The sequence below is a fragment of the Mercenaria mercenaria genome, chromosome 13, assembly GCF_021730395.1.
Source record: "Mercenaria mercenaria strain notata chromosome 13, MADL_Memer_1, whole genome shotgun sequence".
Lineage (NCBI taxonomy): Eukaryota > Metazoa > Mollusca > Bivalvia > Venerida > Veneridae > Mercenaria > Mercenaria mercenaria.
This window is the reverse complement of record NC_069373.1, coordinates 19008308-19035467: the sequence shown is the minus strand read 5'-3', so window position 1 is coordinate 19035467 and position 27160 is coordinate 19008308. Positions and strand designations below refer to the sequence as shown.

Genomic DNA, 27160 nt, shown 5'->3' with positions numbered 1-27160 from the left:
AGATATGGACTGGCAATTTAAATAAATACTTATGAATGGATTGACAGTCAGTGGTGAAAACTATTAACCAGAGGACCATTGGGCAAACAGTTACCAAGTACTGACTGGCAAGTCATCTTCAGAATTAAAGTGCTTTTAAATGACATCAAAAATGAATTTTCACGATTTCTTTTTCAAGTTTCATTTTTACCCCAGCAAGCTTGTGCCAAATGTATACCAGTCATACAGCACAAACTATGGCCTGCTAATCTATATAAGGAATCATGTAATGAAATATTTTATTAAGGGTACAAATGTTTAGGCCGATATATTCCATATGAAATGACACTCTTCACAATGCAGCTGAGACAATTTGGTTTACAATATTTTTCATGGTATACAAAAAAACTTACAGTTTCAATAAGTGTATTCCAGCCACATAGAGCTTTGAACTGACGGAACGGTTCACCACCAGTCAGTCTTGCCGCTATTTTTCTCTCAACAAACATCGTATTGCCTTCATTCAACCTGAACATTGCACCAAATCAAATTTATTCCTCAAAATCTTATACTGCCCAACAGCATAATGGCATTAATGCATGATAGATGTTGCAATGTAAGACATGTCTGGATTGTGGCCCAGTGGTTCAGGTCCCTAACTTCAAATTACTTGCCATTTATCCCTGTAGGGTCCAGCCTTGCTGGTTCCATGCAAGTAGGCTTACTAAATGATACTGAATCTCTCCATTGTGCCTGCCTGAAATAATACCTTGACGGGCATCTGGGGTCTTCAGGTCACCAAGTCACTATATGACATCATCTATATGACATCATCTGTTTCACCATGAAATTAAGTTCCCACAAAACTGCATTTTTGGATAGAAATTTGAAATTTTATGCCCACAAAATTAAATGATTTTACAGTATATTCAGGCAAGAACAGTACCCGCCCCGCCCACCACCAAGTTAAACCTTTAACCTTCCAAAAACCAGCTTGATGACTTCCTAAGATAAAGCAATTAAAATGCCTGGCAAGTCTTGAACCATTTGTAGTGAGAGGCAAAAGGCTCTAAGCAAACAACTTCAACCACTGGGCCACACAGTAACCTCTGACTTCAGTTTAAAATGTATGTTTCAATTAGTTTAAAATATAAAATTGATTACGGCTTTCATATTATTGTTTACTTATATAAACTGCATAATACACCTAACATTTAAAATTTTCAAACTTACCAGAAATCGTCCCATGTTTTATTTGTTACCAGATTGCCAGTCCAACTATGGGAAATCTCGTGTGCTACAACATCTGCCAGAGAACGATCTCCTGCCTGCAGCAAGATATGGGTTTAACACTGTACTTAACAGTACACCATTTTTACATATATGTACTTTGACAGTATTTAAGCATTCAGTATCAGTACAAACTACTTTGACAGTGTTTAGGCATTCAGTATCAGTACAAACTACTTTGACAGTGTTTAGGCATTCAGTATCAGTACAAACTACCCGACAGTATTTAGGCATTCAGTATCAGTACAAACTACTTTGACAGTGTTTAGGCATTCAGTATCAGTAAATACTACTCCACAATGTTTAGGCATTCAGTATCGGTACAAACTATTTTGACAGTGTTTAGGCATTCAGTATCAGTACAAACTACTCGACTGTGTTTAGGCATTCAGTATCAGTACAAACTACTCAACAGTGTTCAGGCATTCAGTATCAGTAAAAACTACTCGACAGTGTTTAGGCATTCAGTATCAGTACAAACTACTTGACAGTGTTTAGGCATTCAGTATCAGTAAAAACTACTCGACAGTGTTTAGGCATTCAATATCAGTACAAACTACTTTGACAGTGTTTCGGCATTCAGTATCAGTAAAAACTACTCGACAGTGTTTAGGCATTCAATATCAGTACAAACTACTTGACAGTGTTTAGGCATTCAGTATCAGTACAAAACTACTCGACAATGTTTAGGCATTCAGTATCAGTACAAACTACTCGACAGTGTTTAGGCATTCAGTATCAGTTCAAACTACTCGACAGTGTTTAGGCATTCAGTATCACTACTCGACAGTGTTTAGGCATTCAGTATCAGTACAAACTACTCGACAGTGTTTCGGCATTCAGTATCAGTACAAACTACTCGACAGTGTTTAGGCATTCAGTATCACTACTCGACAGTGTTCAGGCATTCAGTATCAGTACAAACTACTCGACAGTGTTTAGGCATTCAGTATCAGTACAAACTACTCGTCAGTGTTTAGGCATTCAGTATCACTACTCGACAGTGTTTAGGCATTCAGTATCAGTACAAACTACTTTGACAGTGTTTAGGCATTCAGTATCACTACTCGACAGTGTTTAGGCATTCAGTATCAGTACAAACTACTCGACAGTGTTTAGGCATTCAGTATCACTACTCGACAGTGTTTAGGCGTTCAGTATCAGTACAAACTACTCGACAGTGTTTAGGCATTCAGTATCACTCCTCGACAGTGTTTAGGCATTCAGTATCAGTACAAACTACTCGACAGTGTTTAGGCATTCAGTATCACTATTCGACAGGGTTTAGGCATTCAGTATCAGTACAAACTAAACAACAGTGTTTAGGCATTCAGTATCAGTACAAACTGGCTTTCTGCAAGTAACTGACAACTTCAACACATGGATCAGTGGTGGACCTATGACTAAGGTGCTTCATGCTCTACCAAGTTGTTATACAGGAACTTGAAGCTGTTGTGTATTGAACACCGGACTCTCTATTGCCTGTGTTGTGCTGATAATCCTCGGCAAAAAGTCAATAGCCTGAGGCCATCCTTGAAAAATGATGTTTGCAGGGCTGTGACTGACCCGTCAACATTGCTCCTACAGGGCTTAAGCTAGGCTCCTACCCTAAACTGCTTTTAATCTCTCAAAGTGTTGTTTAGTACACAGGTTGGAAACCCTATTTCTTTCTTCTAGACTTAAAGGCTTTGCTCCATTTCTTTAATGGAACATCTAAATTTCAAAAATAGGAACTGTTCTTTGGTATTTAGTTAGGTACTTTTGACTGTGGTGCGGTTAAACTATTTACAGATTTATTTGTTCGAGTAATTCTCTATACTGAATGCATGATCAGAGCATATCTTCACTTCTCCAGTGTTTCTATTCTCAAAACTTACCAGTAATGTTGGAGTCACAAAGGTGAGACAAGGATTTTCCATTCCACCATATGGGAAAGATGGGGGTAGTACCAAAAGATCATAGTGACCCCAAACATAGGGGCCAAGCAGATCCTCAGCTGTTTGTAACATTTTCTCAGTCTGAAAATATCATATTTCATAAAGTATGTTCTTGTTTTACAGATTTGAAAAGTTTGAGTAAAATCTCATTGTCAAAGTCTACTTGTTTAAACAGAGTTATTTTCTTTGTGTGTGTGTTTCATTTTTCATGAAAAATTCCTTTGAAATCCTTATCATTAGTGCAGGGTTTCAGAAATCTGCAAATTTATTGGTAGCCCATTGGGCTACCAATACTTTTTTCTGGTAGCTAGCACATTTTAGTTTATTTGGCAATGACCATTTTGGTTTATTTGCTAAGTGCTTGTGTACTACAGTTGGATGTAATGCTTAATAAATATTTATCCTGTCACTTGCAGTATTTTCGACCCGATATCAGGGTGCCGTATATCTTTCTTGATATACCGTCAGTTGACACGTGACCAGTGATATACGGTCAGTTGATCATGTGACCTTATGATCGATATTGTTGTCATAAGAAATTTTGCATTGAACCCATCACCATTGTTTTGGAAATGTCCGAACTAAGAAAATGAGTGGTCAAATGATGAGTTTTTATTCAAAAACGAAGAAGTTATTGCGATTTTTAATTGTAACCACATTACTGTGTCGGTGATTACGTCATTATATAAGTGACGTCATTACGAATATGACGTCATTAAAATGGTTGTCGCACACTTAATTTTGTAAGATAAATTGCCAAATATCGGAAAATGAAGTAATGACAAGATGAATAGAATAATAGGTTAGTGCCTAAGATGGAGAAAGTTTATCTGGCTCGGCTCCGGACGTTATCAGGTTCGCCTTCGGCTCACCCGATAACCTCCTCCACCTAAAATATCAATAATCATTACCAACTTTTTATCCTTTTATTCGTTTTAGAAGATAAAACTATTTAAACTGGGAATTTTTCTCCCTTTAATTATTGCATCAAGACAATATCATATAAAGAATGTCAATAGATTTTTGTAAACTTGCAAATTCCTTATGGCAGTATCAATTGCAATTCATCTTATAAAATCATTTTAAGTTGGCAAATAATTCTGCCTGATTCTTAACATCTTTTAATAAATAGTTTAATAAAAGGACTAAAACCCAGTAAATAACGTCTCTCACTTTCTTACTTATCCAAATTTGTTTGTCTGAAATTCTCTATAGTTTCTGACATGATTTTTGCATGCTGTGCAAATATTTAAATAGAAAAAGCATATAGTCTGTGTAAGCACTAAACTGCCTCATAATCAAATGTCTCTGATCCAATGTGTATCATCTCAAAACTTGATAAATATTGAGGTCAGCGAAAACGAAAGTACACTTTGGCAGGTGTTGGTAAAATGATGCAATTTTAAGGCTGGTTTGCATATTGTTTTGACCACTACGGATCAATGACTTTGATGCTATTGATCAGTCTAAACTCTCGCTTGCACACGTTCTTGTAAAAGGCTAATCGTTTGCCAATTGTAACGGTAGTTGTAAGATAATTAATGTCTCCCGAGTGTATCACTCAATAAACAAGGGGATTATGGACAACTGTCAAAATTATGTTTCATGTCGCCTTCAGGATGACTAGAGAATTGATATCTGGGGTACTCGATATAGAGTTTTAAGGTAGCCCGGCTTGCACGCTCTGAAAAAAATTAGTAGCCGGACAAAATTTTCTGGCAGCCCCAAGGCTCCGGACATGAGATTTCTGAAACCCTGCATTAGTGTGAGACTAATTATTATTTTTCATGTTTGTTTGAATCCATGAATTAAATCCTCAAAAACACAATAAACTAGAGATGCTTTTGAGAAAAGCGCATGTCTCCCACAACTGTCTAATCATCTAAATAGTAAGTCAGTCTTTAGATACTGTTTGCTTAATCCACATGTGCACGCGCTTTCTTGACACCAAAAGAACCCCTATACTACTAGTAGTATAGGCGCCGGTTTAAGGGTAAAACTGCGCAAGAAATCTGAGTGTTTCTGGTAAATCAAGGGCCATAATTCCGAAGTGCCTAGGCCGATTTGGCTAGTTATCGAACTTGGCCGAGCACTTATTGGCAGACACATTTTATTGAAGTTTGGTAAAGATCGGATGAAAAATGTTCGATTTAGAGTGCGGACAAGCTTTGTGACAGACAGACACACAGACTGGAGTAAATCAATATGTCTCCCACACCACTGTGTGGTGGGAGACATAATTCCCATTCATTTTATCTTTAGTATTGGAAAGTCACTAATTAGTATTTTCCCCACCCCTCCCCCAAATTGTCATTTTGGTTTCACATGATTTTATAATGATCACTAAGTTAAACAATTTCACAGTATGTTGACAGTTGTTCTTAAAATTCATAGGAGTCAACACAATTTTCCATTCAACTCCCTCAGTACATAATTGATGTACTTAACTTTTTGGGGAAAAAATCAACACACCAGTGTAACATTTAAAACCATTCAAAAACAGCATAATTATATCAACAGCTCAACTTTAAAAAAACCCATACCTCATCAAACTCAAATGCTGATCTTTCCACTAATTCTGGCTCTGACCATACGTGACTTCTTGGTCCCAGTTTCCTGCAAAAAGCACAAACTTTGGTGTTTTCCATTTCATGCAAAAACTTCCAAAAACTCTTCAATTCAATCTGTTTACTTAAAATATAAATTTTGAAAGCTGATGATGAAGTTTAACATAGTATATTACTAAGGATTCACCACAAGCACCGAAAGACTGAATACTGTTAACTGGCTTGCTAATTCAAGACATCCCTGAATATCAGTCTGTAGCATGTCCGAAAACATGACCACTCATGTTCTGTGAAGTCTTAACATCACAAATAAAGTTGCTAACCATGAAACCACTAAACAAAGCTTGTGTGAAAATTATTCCTTCCTCCGTACACCATGAATTCCTGTTAACAGTATAATGGCCATTCTCTACCAAACCATAACAAAACAAGAGCACTGCTTGCGGGTGCAGACGCTCATCTGATTTTTTTGTCTCTGTATAATAGAAATATTGTCCTACCCATGATTTTCTAAGTCCAAAAGGGGCCATAATTCTTGCAATAAGCAATGTAGAGTTATGGTCTTAAGGTGCAGAGGCGGCTTTTAATGGCAAATAACTGCTCCAAGTTTTAAAGCAATAGCTTTCACCGTTAAGGAGGAAAGTTGACCTAAACGCAAAAATTAACCTAGAAATCTGATATTACCTAAGTCCAAAAGGGGCAATAATTCTTGCAAAAAGCAGGATGAAGTTACATTTCTTGCTGTACAGAGTCAACTTTTGATGCTGAACAAGTATTGCAAGTTTTAAAGTAATAGCTTTGATAGTTTAAGAGAAAAGCTGACCTAAACACAAAACAAGAATCTAATATTCTAAGTCCAAAAAGGGCCATAATTCTTGAAAAAAGCACGATGGAGTTATGTTTCTTGCTGTACAGAGTCAGCTATTGATGGTGTACAAATGTTGCAAGTTTCAAAGCAATAGCTTTGACAGTTTAGGAGAAAAGCTGACCTAAACATAAAAAACCTCACCAGGCAACACCAAGGCCGACGCCGATCAAGTGATGACAATAAGTCATCTTTTTTTTTTTCAAAAAAATCAGATGAGCTAATAAGACAATGACCTATACATTTTATTTAACCAACAACCGCAATGGGGTTACCTGGAGACAATATCTTCACCAAAAATGGTAATGAAGTTACCTGGAGACAATATCTTAACCAAAAATGGTAATGAGGTTTCCTGGAGACAATATCTACAACAACAATGGCAATGAGATTACCTGAGGCAATATCTTGATAAACTGTGGCAATGAGGTTACCTAGAGACAATATCTCCATCAACAAGGCAGTCTGAAAGACAGCTATATCCCCCGCCACTGCTATGGATAGTGAAAGGGTAAACCTTTGATTTTAGCTGTGACCTTGACCTTGAACTGACATGGCTGACTCATGAATTCTGCACAACGTCTTGATGAGGTGATCATTTGACCCAAGTTTCATGAAAATCCTTCAAGGGGTTTAGGATATACAGAGCTGAAACCTTTGACCTTCAGTTGTGACCTTGACCTTGAGTTGACATGGCTGACTCATGAGTTCTTGATGAGGTGATCATTTGACCTAAGTTTGATGAAAATCCTTCAAGGGGTTTAGGAGATACAGAGTGGACACAAAATGGAAGGCTCAAACCTTCGACCCTTAGTTGTGACCTTGACCTTGAGCTGGCATGGTTGACTCATAATTTCTGCACATCGTTCTGATGAGGTAATCATTTTACCCAAGTTTTATAAAATTCCTTCAAGGGGTTTAGGAGATATAGAGCGGAAACGAAATGGAGGGCTCAAACCTTTGACCCTAAGCTGTGACCTTGACCTTGAGCCGGCATGACTGACTCATGGGTTCTGCATATCGTCTAGATGAGGTGATCATTTGACCCAAGTTTGATAAAATTCCTTCAAGGGGTTTAGGAGATATAGAGCGGACAGAAAATGGAAGGCTCAAACCTTTGACCTTGAGTTGTGACCTTGACCTTGAGCAGACAAGGCTGACCCATGGGTTCTGCACATCGTCTTGATGAGGTGATCATTTGACCCAAGTTTCATGAAAATCCTTCAAGGAGTTTAGAAGATATAGAGCGGACACAAAATGGAAGGCTCAAAACCTTTGACCCTAAGTTGTGACCTTAACCTTGAGCCGGCATGGCTGACTCATGGGTTCTGCACATCGTCTTGATGAGGTGATCATTTGACCCAAGTTTTATAAAATTCCTTCAAGGGGTTTATGAGATATAGAGCGGACACAAAATGGCAGGCTCAAACCTTTGACCTTGAGTTGTGACCTTGACCTTGAACTGACAAGGCTGACTCATGGGTTCTGCACATCGTCTTGATGAGGTGATCATTTGACCCAAGTTTCATGAAAATCCTTCAAGGGGTTTAGGAGATATGGACCGGACACGATTTTGTTACGGACGGAAGGACGGACGGACGGAAGGACGGAAGGACGGAAAGACGGAAGGACGGACGGACGCAGACCATTCCTATAATCCCTTCGCCACGGCGGGGGATTAACAATAGCAAAGAGATTACTATCTCAAGCAACAGTGGCAATGCAATTACCTGGAGACAGTATCTCCACCAACAATAGCAAAGAGATTACTATCTCAAGCAACAGTGGCAATGCAATTACCTGGAGACAATATCTCCACCAACAATAGGAAAGAGATTACTATCTCAAGCAACAGTGGCAATGCAATTACCTGGAGACAGTATCTCCACCAACAATAGCAAAGGATTACTATCTCAAGCAACAGTGGCAATGCAATTACCTGGAGACAATATCTCCACCAACAATAGCAAAGAGATTACTATCTCAAGCAACAGTGGCAATGCAATTACCTGGAGACAATATCTCCACCAACAATAGCAAAGAGATTACTATCTCAAGCAACAGTGGCAATGCAATTACCTGGAGACAATATCTCCACCAACAATGGCAATGAGATTACTATCTCAAGCAACAGTGGCAATGCAATTACCTGGAGACAGTATCTCCACCAACAATAGCAAAGGGTTACTATCTCAAGCAACAGTGGCAATGCAATTACCTGGAGACAGTATCTCCACCAACAATAGCAAAGAGATTACTATCTCAAGCAACAGTGGCAATGCAATTACCTGGAGACAGTATCTCCACCAACAATGGCAAAGAGATTACTATCTCAAGCAACAGTGGCAATGCAATTACCTGGAGACAATATCTCCACCAACAATGGCAATGAGATTACTATCTCAAGCAACAGTGGCAATGCAATTACCTGGAGACAATATCTCCACCAACAATAGCAAAGAGATTACTATCTCAAGCAACAGTGGCAATGCAATTACCTGGAGACAATATCTCCACCAACAATGGCAATGAGATTACTATCTCAAGCAACAGTGGCAATGCAATTACCTGGAGACAGTATCTCCACCAACAATGGCAATGAGATTACTATCTCAAGCAACAGTGGCAATGCAATTACCTGGAGACAGTATCTCCACCAACAATGGCAATGAGATTACTATCTCAAGCAACAGTGGCAATGCAATTACCTGGAGACAATATCTCCACCAACAATAGCAAAGAGATTACTATCTCAAGCAACAGTGGCAATGCAATTACCTGGAGACAATATCTCCACCAACAATGGCAATGAGATTACTATCTCAAGCAACAGTGGCAATGCAATTACCTGGAGACAATATCTCCACCAACAATGGCAAAGAGATTACTATCTCAAGCAACAGTGGCAATGCAATTACCTGGAGACAATATCTCCACCAACAATGGCAATGAGATTACTATCTCAAGCAACAGTGGCAATGCAATTACCTGGAGACAATATCTCCACCAACAATGGCAATGAGATTACTATCTCAAGCAACAGTGGCAATGCAATTACCTGGAGACAATATCTCCACCAACAATGGCAATGAGATTACTATCTCAAGCAACAGTGGCAATGCAATTACCTGGAGACAATATCTCCACCAACAATGGCAATGAGATTACTATCTCAAGCAACAGTGGCAATGCAATTACCTGGAGACAATATCTCCACCAACAATGGCAATGAGATAGCTTGGCATTGGTGTTTTCTGTCTGAAACTGTACACCGTCTTCCCAGTATCTGGACTTGGCTCGGACTTCTCCAGCAATGCGCTCATTAAAATCTTGATTTCAATGGGAGCTGTAATCTGTTTAAAAAAATCAAAGACAAAATAAGATCAAGTTCAAAGTAAGTTTACCTAATACTGCTTTACATAATTTGCTCAAATCTCAAAGGCACACTTGTTTTTATTATTCTAAAAGATTTTTCAAATTACGTATTCTATTAAAAGAACATAGAGACAAACAACATTTTATATACATTTATTCAAATGATGTCATTGTCAGAAGTTTGACTTCCTCTCATTATTTTCTATAACAAAATACTAATGAAATACATTACTATTCCAGCTTTAACAAACCTTTGCTGTGTATGGACATTTAACATATGGTGTATCTTGACAAGGAATCATACTTCTGCAGTGTATAGCCTGAAATGAAATCTCTTGTTAAACCAGTACTGTAAATATTACATTCACATTAAACATTATGAAGCTGTTACTGCATTCCCTGTATTTACCTTTAAAAAATAGAAGACATCTGAGTTCTTAAAGATGTAAACAGTGCCTCTTTCTAAAGGCTGATTTTTCTCCCTCTAAGAAACTGGGTTACTGACATCCTCAGCCAAGCGGCATTTATTGCAAAATGTACTGCCAGATAATACCAGGCAATACAAAGTTATTTGCTAATAATGTGGAACGAACTGTTTAAAGTTTGAATAAAATATATTTAGTAACAATTAAGACAGAACAAAAGCGCATCACAACTTGAACCTGAAATTAGAATTAAAAAGGCAGCGTAACTCATAACAAGTCATACTGGGGCAAGAGTTATGGACCTTGCATTATTATTCATGAAATATTTGCACCAGAGTTATGGACTGGGCTGTGACTAAATACAGAGTTGGTGCGCCCGTGATATATTACAGACTCCGGTATATACCGGATTAACTAAATTTGAACAAAAATACCTTAAATGTATATATTTTGTAACCATGGTGATTCTGACCCTAACCTTTAGTCAATATATTATGCACATTATACACTAAATGCATGCAGACATGCAAAAAAATGAGTATTTTTGCCGTGCGTTCCATTTGATAATAATTCCGCGCATGCGCCGAACGGCTGCACCAACTCTGCAATGAGAAACATTCTATGGACTGTGAGTCACATGATGAGGATGAGGATGTGGAAGAACTACTTTAAGTTTGAATCAAATTCAGTAAGAAATAACAAAGACATAGTGAAACTGTTTTGTTTTGGCACTGTTCCATGCTAGTTGAACACCCGTCAATGCATAGCAAAGTTACTGACCTGAGACAAGAAACTACAGGTCAGGGTTTTAAACATTTTTGCCAATTAATTTTAAGATTCATTGATGGGTGGCAGAGACATGGGCTGGACACTAAGTGTGAGAGCCACACAGATGGGCATGGTCCATTTCTATGTCTAACTTAAAAAAAAATGCAGGGAACAAGTAATGTTTGCAGAGGAACAACAACTATGTTTATGTTTTCTTCTTTTCAGATCTGGTGTCCCTGTCTAGAAAGATTACATTATACTTTCTGCTGAGGTCAGTGTTAGAACTAAACTGATAAAAAGAAATAATAGAAAAAAAAACAGTGGCAAATTTACCTTTGCAAAGTCCTGTAAAGATCTGAGAAAACAAATTCATTTTATAGAAGTTAAAAGAATCCCCAGATAGTTCATGACACACATTACCTGACACTGACTGAACAGGTATGGCTGTCTTTTTCCAGCAGTTTGTTCTGGACGTAACCACTGCAGGGCACTACATTCTGGTGAAGTCTCATACTTTATGGTAATATCACAACTGGAAACAAACAAATCTTTTCAATTCATTTTAAAATTGAAATATACAATCTAAAGAATTACACATGGAAAAAGACCTTACTGGATGGCTTCCATACAAGATATTCTATCCTTAGTAGACTCAAATTATAAAATGTTCAAGTGATTTTAATCTCTCAGCCACACAGACCTGACTGAAAACCACACAATCACCTACATTATAATTCATTACTGTTATACACTATGTATTGCAAAGCCTTTCTTTCAGTATAAAGAACAAAGCTGGCCAGTACAATTAGTGACTTTTTTAATATGTACATATAGTTCTGTTTAAATAATTATCTAAATCATACCACCTTTTTTGAGCTGTTGTCGGTAGTCTTACTTCCAGTTTTGATCCAAAAGCTGGCAATTTCTCTCCCAAAACAAATTCAAGCTGTTGACCTGTCTGTTTATCTATCACACTGTGAACTGTCACATCACGCGTATCTAAAATCTAATATGTATACTGACACTGAAATGAACTTTTTTCTAACGTTTATATATAATGCATCTACTATAAGTAGCAAGATAGACCTAGTAGGCCTAATACTAATTTTGCAATATATATAAAGACAGAATAATAAAATCAAAAATGAAAATCATTGCAGCCCAAAACTGATACTGCTACACTATATTAATCTAAATTGCTCTACATAAAATATTTGCTCATAAAATCACTACTTTAAATAAGATGAACAACTGATACAGCTTTTCATGTCAAAAACTGTTTCCTTTCTCACTAATACATCTCATAAATGGTTTGAGAGTTAATTTTTGTCTCTCTTTTTTCTAATTTGTATTTTAGAGAATAATGTCACATTTTACTTAGTGTACATCTTATCACTGATCAGCATTGTTTAATAGCTTGCTTAATTCCTTTGCAATCTTAACTAAAGGAAGTTAGAGAAAGCTCTGCATGCCACAGCACTCACTCACCACTGTATCTACACCATCAATAAGCTTTTTAAGAGAGAGATTAACCACACCAGTTAGAACATGACGTTTGAAGTCCACCTCAAGATCTAGATCAATGTCTGTGACAACCACTTTATCTGGATTTGAGAATGATGTTGGATCTGTATCACTGAGGCCAGTGGGGTCTGCCATTCTGAGGTATCTGAAATATAATTGTCTTTAGATGTATATTTTTATTATGTAGATCCACACTGGCCATAGCTTTATCAGATCAAGTGGTTCCAACGTTGTTTGAGCGGTGAATTTTACGCTGATCAGATGGAGAAATATGGCTGATACTACAAGTTTCCAATATTGTAAGCGTGATTTAAAGGAATTTCTACCTGTTTAATAACTAATCAAATGAAAACGATGGGTGCATCTAGAGCGCAAATGTGTCTTTGTTTTAGCACATGTGTCCGTTTAGCTGAGATATGTGCCGTTTATTCAAACACTTCTGTACAGTTCGGCGGGGGTAGGAGATTTTTGACAGTTTTTGACAATATCGCATCAAGTATAGTGTTAATCGGGAACAAGTAACTGATAAAACACATTTTATGTAAAGGGCTACCTCTTAAAACAGATTATGTGTATTTTCACAGAATTATTTAGGGTTACTTCTGAAAAATTGGCCGAAAACCTAATGCAACGCCGTTTCGAGTGGGTCGCTATGCAACGCGATCAAGTGGTTACCGTTCTGTGTCTTACTTGCGAAGTATTATCCATCTCAAAAACAGTCATTCAAGCCCAACAATGAATAAATTTAGTGAGTTTTATAGCATTATAATATCCCGCCATTTCTAATATATTGTACTTTTACATTTTTATGTTAGCTTAACATTTAACATATTTTTGTGGACATTGTCAAAACACATCAACACAAAAACATAATGCAAGGACGAACATCGAACAATATCATTAAGTAAACAATAGTAATAGTTCGTAAAAACAAGAACCATTTCACGAATATTTTTCTCCTCCACGAATGGTACTGAACTGCATACCAAAAGCGGGTTGACTCTTTAAATCAGTATAGATAGTTGGTAACTTTTTAGTCCCTTAAAACCAATACATTGCGATTTCATTACTGATTTACTGTGCATTTAAGCTGGTCATACAAAATAAAACAAGAGCACCGCCTTGCGGGTGCTGACGCTCATCTGATTTTTTTTGTATAATAGAAATATTGTCCTACCCATGATTTTCTAAGTCTAAAAAGGGCCATCATTCTTGCAAAAAGCAGGATAGAGTTATGTTTCTTGATGTACAGTGTCCACTTATGATGGTGAAAAACTGTTGCAAGTTTTAAAGCAATAGCTTTGATAGTTTATGAGAAAAGTATACTTAAACATAATACTCAACCAAGAAAATGATTTTCTAAGTCCAAAAGGGGCAATAATTATTGCAAAAAGCAGGATGGAGTTATGTTGCTTGCTGTACAGGGTCAGCTTATGATGGTGAACAAGTGTTGCAAGTTTCAAAGCAATAGCTTTGATAGTTTAAAAGAAAAAGTTCACCTAAACATAAAACTTAACCAAGAAATCTGATATTTTCTAAGTCCAAAAGGGGCCATAAATCGTGCAAAAAGCAGGATGGAGTTATGTTTCTTGATGTACAGGGTCAGCTTATGATGGTGAACAAGTGTTGCAAGTTTTAAAGCAAAAGCTTTGATAGTTTAGGATAAAAGCTGACCTAAACATAAAACTTAACCAAGAAAACTGATTTTCTAAGTCCAAAAGGGGCAATAATTCTTGCAAAAAGCAAGATGGAGTTATGTTTCTTGATGTACAGGGTCTGCTTATGATGGTAAACAAGTATTCCAAGTTTCAAAGCAATAGCTTTGATAGTTTAGGAGAAAAGTTGACCTAAACATAAAACTTAACCAAGAAATCTGATATTTTCTAGGTACAAAAGGGGCCATAAATCTTGCAAAAAGCAAGATGGAGTTATGTTTCTTGCTATACAGGGTCAGCTTATGATGGTGAACAAGTATTCCAAGTTTCAAAGCAATAGCTTTGATAGTTTAGGAGAAAAGCTGACCTAAACATAAAACTTAACCAGGCAACGCCGACGCCGACGCCGACGCCGACAACCGCTCAAGTGATGACAATAACTCATCATTTTTTTTCAAAAAATCAGATGAGCTAAAAATGTTGATCCATGATAAAAGTATTATTCAGTTGTTTGTATATATTTTCATTCATATTGTTGGTGTAGCGTTCATTTATTTTCAGAGAGATAAATCACAGAGAACATTAAAACTGGCCAGGGAAAAGACATGATTTTATTTGTCCTCCATAAAACAGAAACGACGTAATAAACCTCTATGGTCGTCATTCAAAAATGAAAATACAAATGAAATACAGACACCAATGCAGGGCCGGATCCAGAAATTTTTGACTGGGGTGGGGCACCAGTCTTTGTTCACCAGTCTTGAACAAAGACATCAACGCCAAGGCGCATTGTTTTAGAGGGGGCGCCTTTGCCCATGTTAGGTAGGGATTAAGGGGGTCAGGGGCGGATACGGTTAACTCCCCTGGAAATTTTTTAAATATAGGCATAAAATGGCGGCCTCTGGTGCATTTTAGGTCTAAATTTGGAGATATTGGAGGGGACAATATTCCCCTCTTGATCGGGGGGGGGGGGGGGGGGGGGGTCAGGGGGTTCTCTCCCTGGAAAATTTTGAAATACAGGTATGAAATGGTGGCCTCTGGTGCATTTCTGGGTCTAAATTTTGAGGTGCATCTTTGATGAGTATAAGTCACTTCTCAGCCAACTGGGGGGTGGGAGGGAGGCACGGGCCCCTCAGCCGGGCCCTGGATCCGGGCCTGCCTATGAAAGAAAATAAACGGACCAACAATACTGATAGAGACGTGTCATCAAGCAAACGATTAAGAGCATTTTCTCCATGTCTTCAGTCAAAGTGAATAAAGAAAACAACACACACACACACACACACACACACACACAAAATGACTGCTAACTCCAAAATATCAAGAAAAAACCTGTTCACAATAAGGTATTAAAAGAACGAGTTTTCTGTGATGAAATGTTTGAAGAATTAACAGAGGAAGAGACAGATTTTTAAGACATTGCAAGCGACAAGGCTGTCCTGAGAAAACTTTCTGAAGCAAAAGACACATTATTTTGCAATATTTCTAACTCTTATCAAATCGACTTAGTACCCATTGGCTTTTTTTCTTTGGTTAGAGAAAGTTAAATAGTACAACTGTGGTACATCTCTATTATTTTCTTTCATTGGTGTCTGTATTTCATTTGTATTTTCATTTTTGAAGGGCGACCATAGATATTTATTACGTCGTTTCTGTTTTATAGAGGACAAAATTAATAAAATCTTGTCTTTTCCCAGGCCAATTTTAACGTTCTCTGTGATTTATTTCTCTGAAAATAAATGAACGCTACCACAGCAATATGAATGAAATATGTACAAACAACTAATCAATACTTATATCAAGGACCAAAGTTTATTTATTTTGAATGAACAGCTTAAATGCACAACAAATTAGTAACGAAATCTCAATGTATTGGTTTTAAGGGACTAAAAAGTAACCAACTTTAACTATACTGATTTAAAGAGTCAACCCGATTTTGGTATGCAGTTCAGTACCATTCGCGGAGAAGATAGATATCCGTGAACTGGTTCTTGTTTTTACGAACTATTACTATTATTTACTTAACGATATTGTTCGATGTACAATATATCAGAAATGGCAGGATATTAAAATGCTATAAAACTCACTAAATTTATTCATTGTTAGGCTTGAATGACTGTTTTTAAGACGGATAATACTTCGCAAGTAAGACACAGAATGGTATCCACTTGATTGCATTGCATAGCAACCCACTTGAAACGGCGTTGCATTAAGTTTTCAGCCAATTTTTCAGAAATAACGCTGAATAAGTCTATGAAAATACATATACTCTGTTTTAAGAGGTAGCCCTTTACATAAAAAGTGTTTTATCAGTTACTTATTCCCGATTAACACTGTATTTGATACGATATTGTCAAAAACTGTCAAAAATCTCCTTCCCCCGCCGGACTGTACAGAAGTGTTTGAATAAACGGCACACATCTCAGCTAAGTGGACATATGTGCTAAAACATAGACACATTTGCGCTCCAGATGCACCCATCGTTTTCATTTGATTAGTTATTAAACAGGTAGAAAATCCTTAAAATCATACTTACAATACCGGAAATTTGTAGTATCGGCCATATTTCTCCATCTGATCAGCGTAAAATTCACCGCTCAAACAACGTTGGAACCACTTGATCTGATAAAGCTATGGCCAGTGTGAGATCTTAATATTATATTATATCCTTTTCGTTTGATTTATAAATTAAGATAAACAGCATATTAATCATGGCAACACTCCCTATATGGAATGAATTTGTGTAACTTATGGGATTTTCTTACATATTTTATTAAAATTTTCAAATTGGGTGAAAATTATCATATATCGATCATTCTGCATACTGGTAGGCCTACAGTATTTTCATTCCTTGATGATTAAGCTCAGCAGAAGATGCCAGGACTATGTCCTTTTATTTCCATTTGATGTTTAAAATCAGTTAGCAACATGAAATACTTTTTGACATTGTTGGGATAAAACAAGGTAATTACAGGCCCGTGTGCAGGATTTGTTTGCTGGGGGGGCCCAACCTGGGGTGGGTTCGGGAGGGGTATCCCCTCCCGATTGCGAAAATTTTTTAATATGGCACATGAATAGATGCATTTTCCTGCTACCTGAAACACCTTTAAGGATGCATGAATGTATCATATATTTAAGGAAAAGTCTACATACTATGTCCAATATTACAATTTTAACATCAGTCCTCTTAGAAAATCTCTAGAATAGACTGGCTTTTGTCTCTATGAACATAAAAAAGAAAAAACAATCATAGAAACTAGTGGCTAGTCTAATTATTAAGGCATTAGTCCTCCACCTCTGATTCATGTGGGGAAGTTGGCAGTTACTTGCGGAGAACAGGTTTGTACTGGTACAGAATCCAGGAATACTGGTTAGGTTAACTGCCCGCCGTTACATGACTGAAATACTGTTGAAAAACGGCGTTAAACCCAAAACAAACAAACAAAATTATTAAGGGTATCCTATTTGCAAAATGGCCAAATGTTTTTAGATTTCCAACAAACAAACGAAGTATAATGACAATTACTATTTACATCATAGATTTCAAATGACAATGAACTCTTAACTGTACCAAAGATCTATAAAAATAAATAGATGTGTATTTTATACTTCTTTGATTGTACAAACACATCACAGCACATATTAAATGATATTTTTATGTATAAAACCCCTCATAAGTAACGAGTTTTAGATGCGTTTTGTGAGATTTACTGAGAAACTACTTTTAAAACTATGAGAGTTTTTAAGTTAGGTTATTGGACCCAAAAGAGTAAAATTGATACAGTAGTTTCAAATTCATAATTGTTGTAAAATAAAAAGATAGGATAAATATCTATCAATTTAATAAATTTGGGGAATGTGCCTTAATGTTGAAACAAAATTCAACCATCATAATGTTTCAATTTTCAGATTCATTTTAAGATTTACTTAACAAAACCAACAATGTTCTGATCATTTTATAACACTTCCAAAGAGTAAAAAACATAATAGTTTCTCCACTACCCAATCAAGTACATGTACCGATCAAGCAATCAATGAAGCATGCACAGATAAACTTTTACCTGTGACATGCCTGGGGCTAATTTCCACTACCGGACACGGTTTTATGGCTCTTTAGCCTGTGTATTGCTGTCAAATCAAGCCAGTTGCGCTGGTGTATAAATTTGTTAATTGAGGGGCCCATAGTAATAAAAATCGTAACTAGGCAGTCAGCTGGGGGGGCCCGGGCCCCCTGGCCCCCCACCTGGACACGTGCCTGAATTAAGTATTTCACTAAAATACAGCGAACTTGCCCTTTCCGAACCAGTTTTTAATTTTTTTATCGCTTTACTTCGTCAAGTTTATATTTTAAATATAAATTTCATCTTAAATGCTGGACAAATATATCATGATTAAAATAATGTGAAAAGAAATTCGAAACAAAACATTGTTCGTAACAGATTTCTGTAATTGATCAGACTGGTACTGTGCGTAATCCGGGTCATACTCGCCTATTTCGAATCACCACAAATGACCTGAAATGGTTTTCTTACTACTATCCAGAACAACATAAAACGACCATCTTGAATCGAAAACTGAAATTATTTTATGTCAGGAATAGAAATAATCGCATTTAAGGCCAATTAAATGACTAAAACGATAGGCATGACATCCTTCTTTGGCATTATTGAAATATTCTGTTTTAAAACAGTCATGTGGGCGGTCTTGTCCAATATGTGATTTAAATAGTCACATTGTATAATAATACATCCGCCTTTTTCTTTAACATCTGGCCATGGGTAAAAACAATAACATAAATTAATATTTTGGACACATTGAATCAATATTTTTTCTGCAATCTTTAAACAACGTACAGCAGAACAGATGTGTGATTCGGAATAGGCACAATGTATGCCATCTATATTTCCTCTTTAGGCATCTCAATGGTCAAATTGTTTTAAATGTGGGATATATGACTAGAAAGAGCATAAAATTTCCTTCTTTTTAATCTCCCTTCCGTTTCATTTTATTAAAAAACTAGAACGCAAGCGCTCTTTGAATCTGACATTTTTGTTTACATTCGTCAAATTTCCACATAAGAAAAAATATAGCATTTGGACAATGTTGCAAATATGTATTATGTAAGAATAACTTGAATATTTACCAGCAATTAATTATTAGTTTAATGTATAAGATATAAAACCAAAACATAGCTTACGGTTTTTCTTGACGTATGCGCGACAGCTGCTTAAAAACTTGGAAATGAGTCAATTTACAGACTGGTTCGGAATAGGCAAGTTCACTGTATTTCAATGTAAAATAGTTTAGAGTTTTTAAATTATTATGAAATTGCGCGCTGTTTCCTTACCCTCACAAAAACTGGCTACTCGAGTATTAAAACACAAATTCAAGATCTGTAGGAACTAAGTAAAGTATTCTTTCTTGGAATTTAAAAATCACAAGGAAGTATAATCATATAATTTCTCAGAAGACTTTTATTCATTTTGTTTTATTTATTATCTTTCCCCCCATTTTAAAACTTTGGCTACATGTATTTAATTTCTGCACATGTTTTGTATTTGTGATAAATCTACAATTACAAAGAGATTTTGATAGCCTAAAATTACTAGAAATGATTGCCTAGAAGTGCGTGTCATACAAAACCTTTTTAGTAGCAACAACCGACTGAAACCGAAAGCGCGAAACTGAAAATACAACTTCTGAGCTAGGAACCAACAGCGGGCACCTGTCACTTCCTGTTAAAAGATAGTTTACATCACGTGATAAGCGGATGTCAAGTTTTCAGAAACTGACTGTATTGGTGAGTACAAGTAAATCATGAAATAATGACAGTGTCAGTATATTCTGTAGATAGATATTTTTTATTTTATTTCTCTAGTTCGCTGAATCACATATAATGTAAGAGAAAATTATCAGATTCATATCTTATTCGTATGAATATTTCAGTGATGCTCGATCATCATCACCTCTTCAGTAATTGCCTCACTCTAGTTTCTAGAACTAGTAGAAGAGTATACTCGCGAGTAGACTGTACATGCGCAGCCGATTAAACGTCAGTCAATATATTTCAGGCTTTTAATATATACTGAGAGCTGGTCCCGGTTATAAAACATTTAAGTAAACCCTAGGAGAGAAAAATACCAAGATACCTACTGTAATCTGTCGCCTGCATGGACCTTGTAATCCATAGGCAGACACGCTAAAGGGTAAACCCAACAGCAAGGCTGTTAAAAGTGGCCTATAACCTTACTATCACTACATGTCTCCACCATTACTTTTCAGAGCATGCCAGCTCTCCAAAATGATACTCCAATTATTGCCCACCGCATGAGTCTGTCAAACACTTCCGACACCATTTAAGTAAACCCTAGGAGAGAAAATACCAAGGTCCCTACTGGGGCTCAAACCCCGGACCTCGTGATCTGTAGGTGGACACTCTAACCACATCGCTAAACTTTGGTTAACCCAACAGCAGGGCTGTTAGAAATGGCCTGTAAACCTACTATCACTACAACATCTTTCAAATGTTAAAAATTTTCCCTTCGCTATTGATGGGGTCTCCCTATTTTGCAGACATTTTAGCAGATTGCAGTCTGCAATTTTTTCCCTAAACTGCAGACTTTTTTGCAGACTGCAGTCTGCATGCAGATAAGATTATATAGGGCAAATAATGTTAATTTCCTAAACTGCAGACTATTTCTGCAGACTCTCATTGCAGACTAGTGTAATTATATAAGAGATACCCCCTGTTGGGCATTTTTCAGAGGCTCATTATCTTATTTACCACCTAGTGTGTTCTTCCTGACTAAATAATGCTGAGTAAAACATGATTTTTTTAATCAGTTTCATATATACATGTATAATTATATACGCATCATAATCCAAGTTTTCTAGAGTTAAAGAAAATGAAAATTAAAAATAAATAGCAATATTAAACAAAATAAGTTTTTATAGATTGCCATTAACTTTCATATGTCATTAAAATAGATTGGATGGATCTATTTCATATCAATCAAATTATTTGCTCTAGACATAACCTAGCAAAAAAAAATTGTTACTGTCTTTTTATCCCGGGCAGATATATTTAAAGTCAATTAAACAGTTTCAGTTAAATTAAAAAAAATCCAATTAATATGATATAATAGGAAATAATAACAAAAGTGTCAGACTGTCACAAAATATGCCCGTCATCGAACTTGACCTAATTCAAGGGCCATAATTCAACATTGCCTGGGGCGATTTGGGTGGTTATTGAACTTGGCCGAAATATTATGCGCACAAACATTGTCGGCAAGTTTGGTGAAGATCAGATGAAACTGTTCAACCAAAGAAGTATAAAATACATTTATTTTTATAGCTCTTTGGTTCGACTTAAGAGAGCAGACAAGGCTAAATTCGCATTTTTTCGAGTTGTTCAAGGGCCATAATCCAAGAGTGCCTGGGGTTTGGTGTGTAAATTCTCAATCCAATAAAAGCAATTGTTACTGAAATATGAGCTCGCATGCAAAACTTTAAAACAAGGTGTAATGCAGATTCTGCTGCCCATGCCTAGTTAAGTAGAATATCTCCGATTATTCTTCAGATAGTCAGGCTAGGAAGTGGCATCACTTATATTCAGACAATATAAGCATTCTGTCTTTCAGCACCAGCGTCATAAAAATCTTTAATTTTAACTCATTAAGTCAGACTTCGAAATATGATTATTGATTTCATTATAATTCAGCTTTAAAATAGATGGACTTTGCAATTGAGAGTATCTTATAAATCTGTCTTACAATGGTCTTGCAGTTACGGTTGTTGTTTAAAATTAATGTATATGCAAGAATAAGACTTTAATACAATTAATATAAATATATATGTATACATATACAATTAATACAGTAATAGGGATGTAAATTGTATATACTTATATACTTACTGTTCACATTTACTTATCAGATGATTTATTGGCTTTAGCAATTATTGAATAATTAATTGTGGCTAATTGATATTTGGTGCTAACAGGGTAATTAATTGAGGCTAACTGATATGATAATTAATATCAAGGTGTGAGACTGTGCAAATACAGGATTCTTTCTTTACGTAAATACATTAAAAAAAATCAAATTTACAAAATAAGTTTTAAATACAAATGTTTATAGGAGAAAGTAGCTAAATGATTGAACCTCTTGGAAAGAAAAATAGAAAAATGAAAAATCAAGTGCTTTCTCTAAATTTAAATGCAAAAAAGAATTTGCACAAATCCTATGATTTTCAGCTTGACATTAATGTATCAAATTTTCTTATAGTTGGCCATCTACGATAATGTGGTTTAAAACGTTTTCATCCTAGGTCATAGTACTTTGGATAAATTAGTGAAAATTGAAATTCATTTTTTAGGAAATTTATTCTACACCTATGACATATTCTTTTTTCCTGTGCAAATTTATGGATCACAGGGTCATAACCTTGATTTCCTGGAGAGGCATATGTTAAGTACTGGGAGCTGTTTTGAGATGGGTAAACTGGTACTAAAGATTGCATTGTCAAAGTAGCCATCTGTTTTCAGACATTTTCAGACAGTAGTGCCTTTAAATTATAACAGTGCTCGCGCTGCCAATCGACATTATCGCCAAACGGCGATTATTTTATTCAAATGGCGGTTAAAACGCAATTTTGGCGATAGAAAATGGCGATTAATTAATAAAAATGCTACAAAAATATTGCAAAACAATTGTCCTTAAACTGCTGGAACAAATGTAGTTTTATCAACAAAAACGTGCGAAGTCGGTAGCAGGAAGTGTATTTGCCCAGAGGCATAACTACCCCCTCTAAACGGTGACTTTGACACGCTTAATTGAACACAGTCTACTGTTTATTAAATGGCCAGTAATTATCGGCAATTAGCGTGACACCTCGTGTCTGTTTTGTTGTTGACAGTTTGATCTCGGTTGGAGATAATACTCAATCTTCAATTAGTATCATAATATCTATATTTTTTATATTTCTTTCATCAAAATAATATTAAATTTATATGAAATTAAAATTAAGGAAAAAAAAAAAACAAAAACAAAAAAAAAACACTCGATCTTTTACGGTATGTAACGGCAATCTTAGATTTTAGTGTAGACAGTAAGCGCTGAGAGTAGTTTCCCTTTACCGAAATGGTGAAAATCGCAAATGAACTTATTTCGAAGTTGGAAAATCGTCTTTACCCGTGAATACTACGCACTCATGACTCAGGGTTGGTCCCAAGGGTCAAAAATCTGCGCATTTTACACGAGTATCAACAGTATGTTCAGTAATATGATGAATGTATAATTACATTTATTGAAAATGTATTCAGATTTGCACTATAAGAAATTTGCAATGAATTCGAATGAAAAAACAACAACAACAAAACATTATTCCTGTTTGTTTAATAAATACATACCGTTTGTTTTATGACTGAACTGAAGATATGCATAAATGTTTGATTATTCAAAGCCTATGATAAACATGAATAATGATAATGGAAAAATAAAGTGTGTTTTTTTAAAGTGTTTCATAAAAAAAAATTAAAGATTAAATAGTTATAAATACCCTGTTTTATGATTTTTATTGAAATGCAAAAGCTTGCGTGAATAACGCACGTGCCAAGTTTGTCTATTAATTTTTTCCCTGATAAAAAAGTGGCTATTAATTTATAATGGCCAGGGCTAGCACTGATTATAAACATTGTTTCAGTAATAATTCAGAAGATTTCAGTGTCTGAATTATTCTGAACTAGTATCTAAAATGTTGTGATATCATTTAGAAGTAATCAGAACATTTTCAAACACTTTTTCAAAACAATGAAATATTCAAATTTTATTCTGATTCTGAAATAGTCAGAATGTATTTTGACACTTCAGAATACAGACCTGTTCAGATATAGTTCAGGATTAATCGGAACGTACTCAGACAAGTTTTAGAACACAGAATTCATACTCGGTCATTATTCAGACAAACATTTTCTGTTCCAGTATGAAAACAAGAAGCTGCGTTCAATAAACGCTTGATGCCCCCAGTAGCAGCCTTGTCGATAGATTTTGCACCTAAGTCCAAAACGAGGTCAAGGTCAAACTAAGGTCAGGTGATGTTTGAAGATGAGGAATGGTCACAGTTTACATCTGTATTAGTATCAATTCATTCTTCTAAGGGGTATTGATGTTAGATGAAACGGTCCCATTTGGTTAACCAAGAGATGGCCCATATGAAGCAACCTAAGTCCAAATTGAGGTCAAGGTCAAACTGAGGTCAGGTGATGTCTGAAGATGAGGAATGGTTACAGGTTACATCTGCATTAGTATCAATTCATTCTAGTAAGGGGTATTGATGCTAGACGAAACGGTCCCATTTGGTTAACCTCGTACGGACGGACAAACGAACGAACGAACTGACGGACAGGACAGTCACTATATGCCTCCCTCATCAGTAAATGCTGGGGGCATAAAAAGAGCTAGAGTTGTTCCACTTGCCGTACTGAGTCATCTAATGATACAAAAGACCTGAAGTTTGTAAGCATTCCGCACAGTACTTTCTCAGAAACCTGGTGAGCTTATACTATGCTAAACTTTAACCAAAATGTTTAAGCATTTTTTTTTTAAAAGAGATAAAATCTTGATTAAACAAGCAAATTCGATGAATTGGTATCCCCCGCCGAAAGGGTTTGTGGTGAGGAATGGCAAAAAAATATATCCGTCAAAAAGTTGAGGATGTTAACAAGAAGCAAATAATTTCAGTAGTCAAAATCAATTTAACAGAAAACAAATGTTTAATTAAAGAGTACATAATAAATGTATGATATTTTGATCCTGACTAAAGAATTTATTTTGAATGGGATATGCTTATTGTAATAAGCTTAGCTTTTAAAATTAAATGCAGTTAATTGAAATGTGAGCTTGAAGTTTAAATGGAACGAAATATTGTCTTTGAGTGGTTTGGCACCAGGTGTTGCTGATTAACATGTACATTTGAACTTAAAAGAACAGATCTGATGTCCTTAAGAGAACACAGGTAAGATATCTTGAACATGGCTGAGGGCAAGGTCTGTGCAGTCACAACTTAACATGTTGAAGATTTGAACTTGAAACTTTGAAAAAAAAAAAAAAAAAAAAAAAAAAAAAAAAAAGGAATGGAAATACATATATGTATATATTTATTTTTTTAGGGGGTGGGGGTGCGGGGGAACAGGAGAGGAAACAAAATTTCACATGTTAATTATAAATATTGATGGAAAATAAAAAGTGAAAAAAAAGAAGGGTAAAAGGGTGAAGTTGGGGTGGGGGTGGGCAGAGGATGCATGATCAGTGGTGGGCATGACTGTAAGGAGGAGTGAGGTGGGGGAACTTGCATGTTGATAAATAATCATGGAAGGTTTGAAAAAAATCTAAATAATAATAAGAAATGAAAAAAAAAATAATTAGTTTTTTTTGGGGGGGAAGAGGGGTTGGGAGGGGGAGGGGGTGTGACCAAGGCAAGTGGGTGACCAGGTGTGGGTGCGCAACTTTACATGTGTATAATAAATGTTCACAGAAAAGAATGAAAGAAATTTAATGAAATTCTGCCGAATGGTAAGTTCGTTATGTACAAATATGTGGATTTTTGTTTTTTTGGGGGGTGGGGGGCAGAGGATGCATGATCAGTGGTGGGCATGTCTGTATGGAGGAGTGAGGTGGGGGAATGGTACAACTTGCATAAATAATCATGGAAGGTTTGAAAAAAAATCTAAAATAAGAAATGAAAAAAAAAAATCTTTTTTTTTTGGGGGGGGGGGGGGGGGTGGGGGGGGGGGGGGGGGGAGGGAGTGTGACCAAGGCAAGTGGGTGACCAGGTGTGGGTGCGTAACTTCACATGTTTATAATAAATGTTCACAGAAAAGAATGAAAGAAATTTAATGAAATTCTGCCAAATGGTAAGTTTGTTACGTATAAATATGTGGATTTTTAGACAATTAAAGGGCAATAACTCTGAAGTTACAAAAGAAATCCATATAAAATTGTGTGCGCACAACCACATTATAGTGCTCTAAATTCTGTTAAAGTTTCATAGTTCAAGGTCAAATATGTCAAAAGTTATAATGCAGAAATTGCCATATCTATAGTACCCTATATAGTTAACACTAGAAACTTCTAAGGGCATAACTCTGGTGTTACTTGGGCCATCTGTCTGAAACTTGATGGTCCCCATAACCTCATAATGGTGAACATGTTTATGAAGTTTGTCTGAAAAAAATGTAAAATAATGATTTTTTTTTTTGGGGGAGGGGGAGGGGTTTATAAAATAATAAGTCAGATCCAATACACCTTTTTCCATAAATAAAATTCAGTTAAAGTCATTTTCAATTTTTTAAAAACTAGAATATTTTATAAAACTGTTTTATGCCAGGTGAGTCATAATAATTTTAAAATGTCAGCCAGTTCATCCTCCAGTCAGTCCATCTAGCACAGTTTCTTGTGTAGAAGTTAGTATTCAGTTTAAATAAAACTTTGTATACATTGTCAGCATAAAGTGGTCACAAACATATTATCAGGACTTTCATTTGGAGTAGAAAACCTTTTAAGGACAGAAAAAGTTACAACTTCATCAGAACATTGAGAAAATTGTGTACTCAATTCCTCCTACAGTTTCCATCTAAATTAGATGAAACTTTGTATATCACCAAAATAAAGAGGACATGTGCATGTTGTTGTTTAAAAAATCAACACGAAATGTGCAGATGTCTTTAATCATTGGCATATATTTCCAAAACAAGCACACGGACCTGTATATTTTA

General features: G+C 35.9%; 1 protein-coding gene across 1 annotated transcript in view; it reads right to left on the bottom strand.

Moving 5' to 3' along the window:
* The window catches only part of LOC128547695 (leukotriene A-4 hydrolase-like), a 40656-nt gene extending 20523 nt beyond the window's left edge, over positions 1–20133 (bottom strand). Inside the window, exons 1-9 of the mRNA XM_053520781.1 lie at positions 20029–20133; positions 12695–12875; positions 12073–12212; positions 11627–11738; positions 10265–10333; positions 9837–9991; positions 5750–5822; positions 3147–3287; positions 1213–1307 (exon numbers count right to left, since the gene is read on the bottom strand). Of these exons, the coding sequence (XP_053376756.1) occupies positions 1213–1307; positions 3147–3287; positions 5750–5822; positions 9837–9991; positions 10265–10333; positions 11627–11738; positions 12073–12212; positions 12695–12865 (956 nt within the window). The 5' untranslated portion in view covers positions 12866–12875; positions 20029–20133. The remainder of the gene's footprint in view (positions 1–1212; positions 1308–3146; positions 3288–5749; positions 5823–9836; positions 9992–10264; positions 10334–11626; positions 11739–12072; positions 12213–12694; positions 12876–20028) is intronic.
* Positions 20134–27160: the final 7027 nt, after the last annotated feature.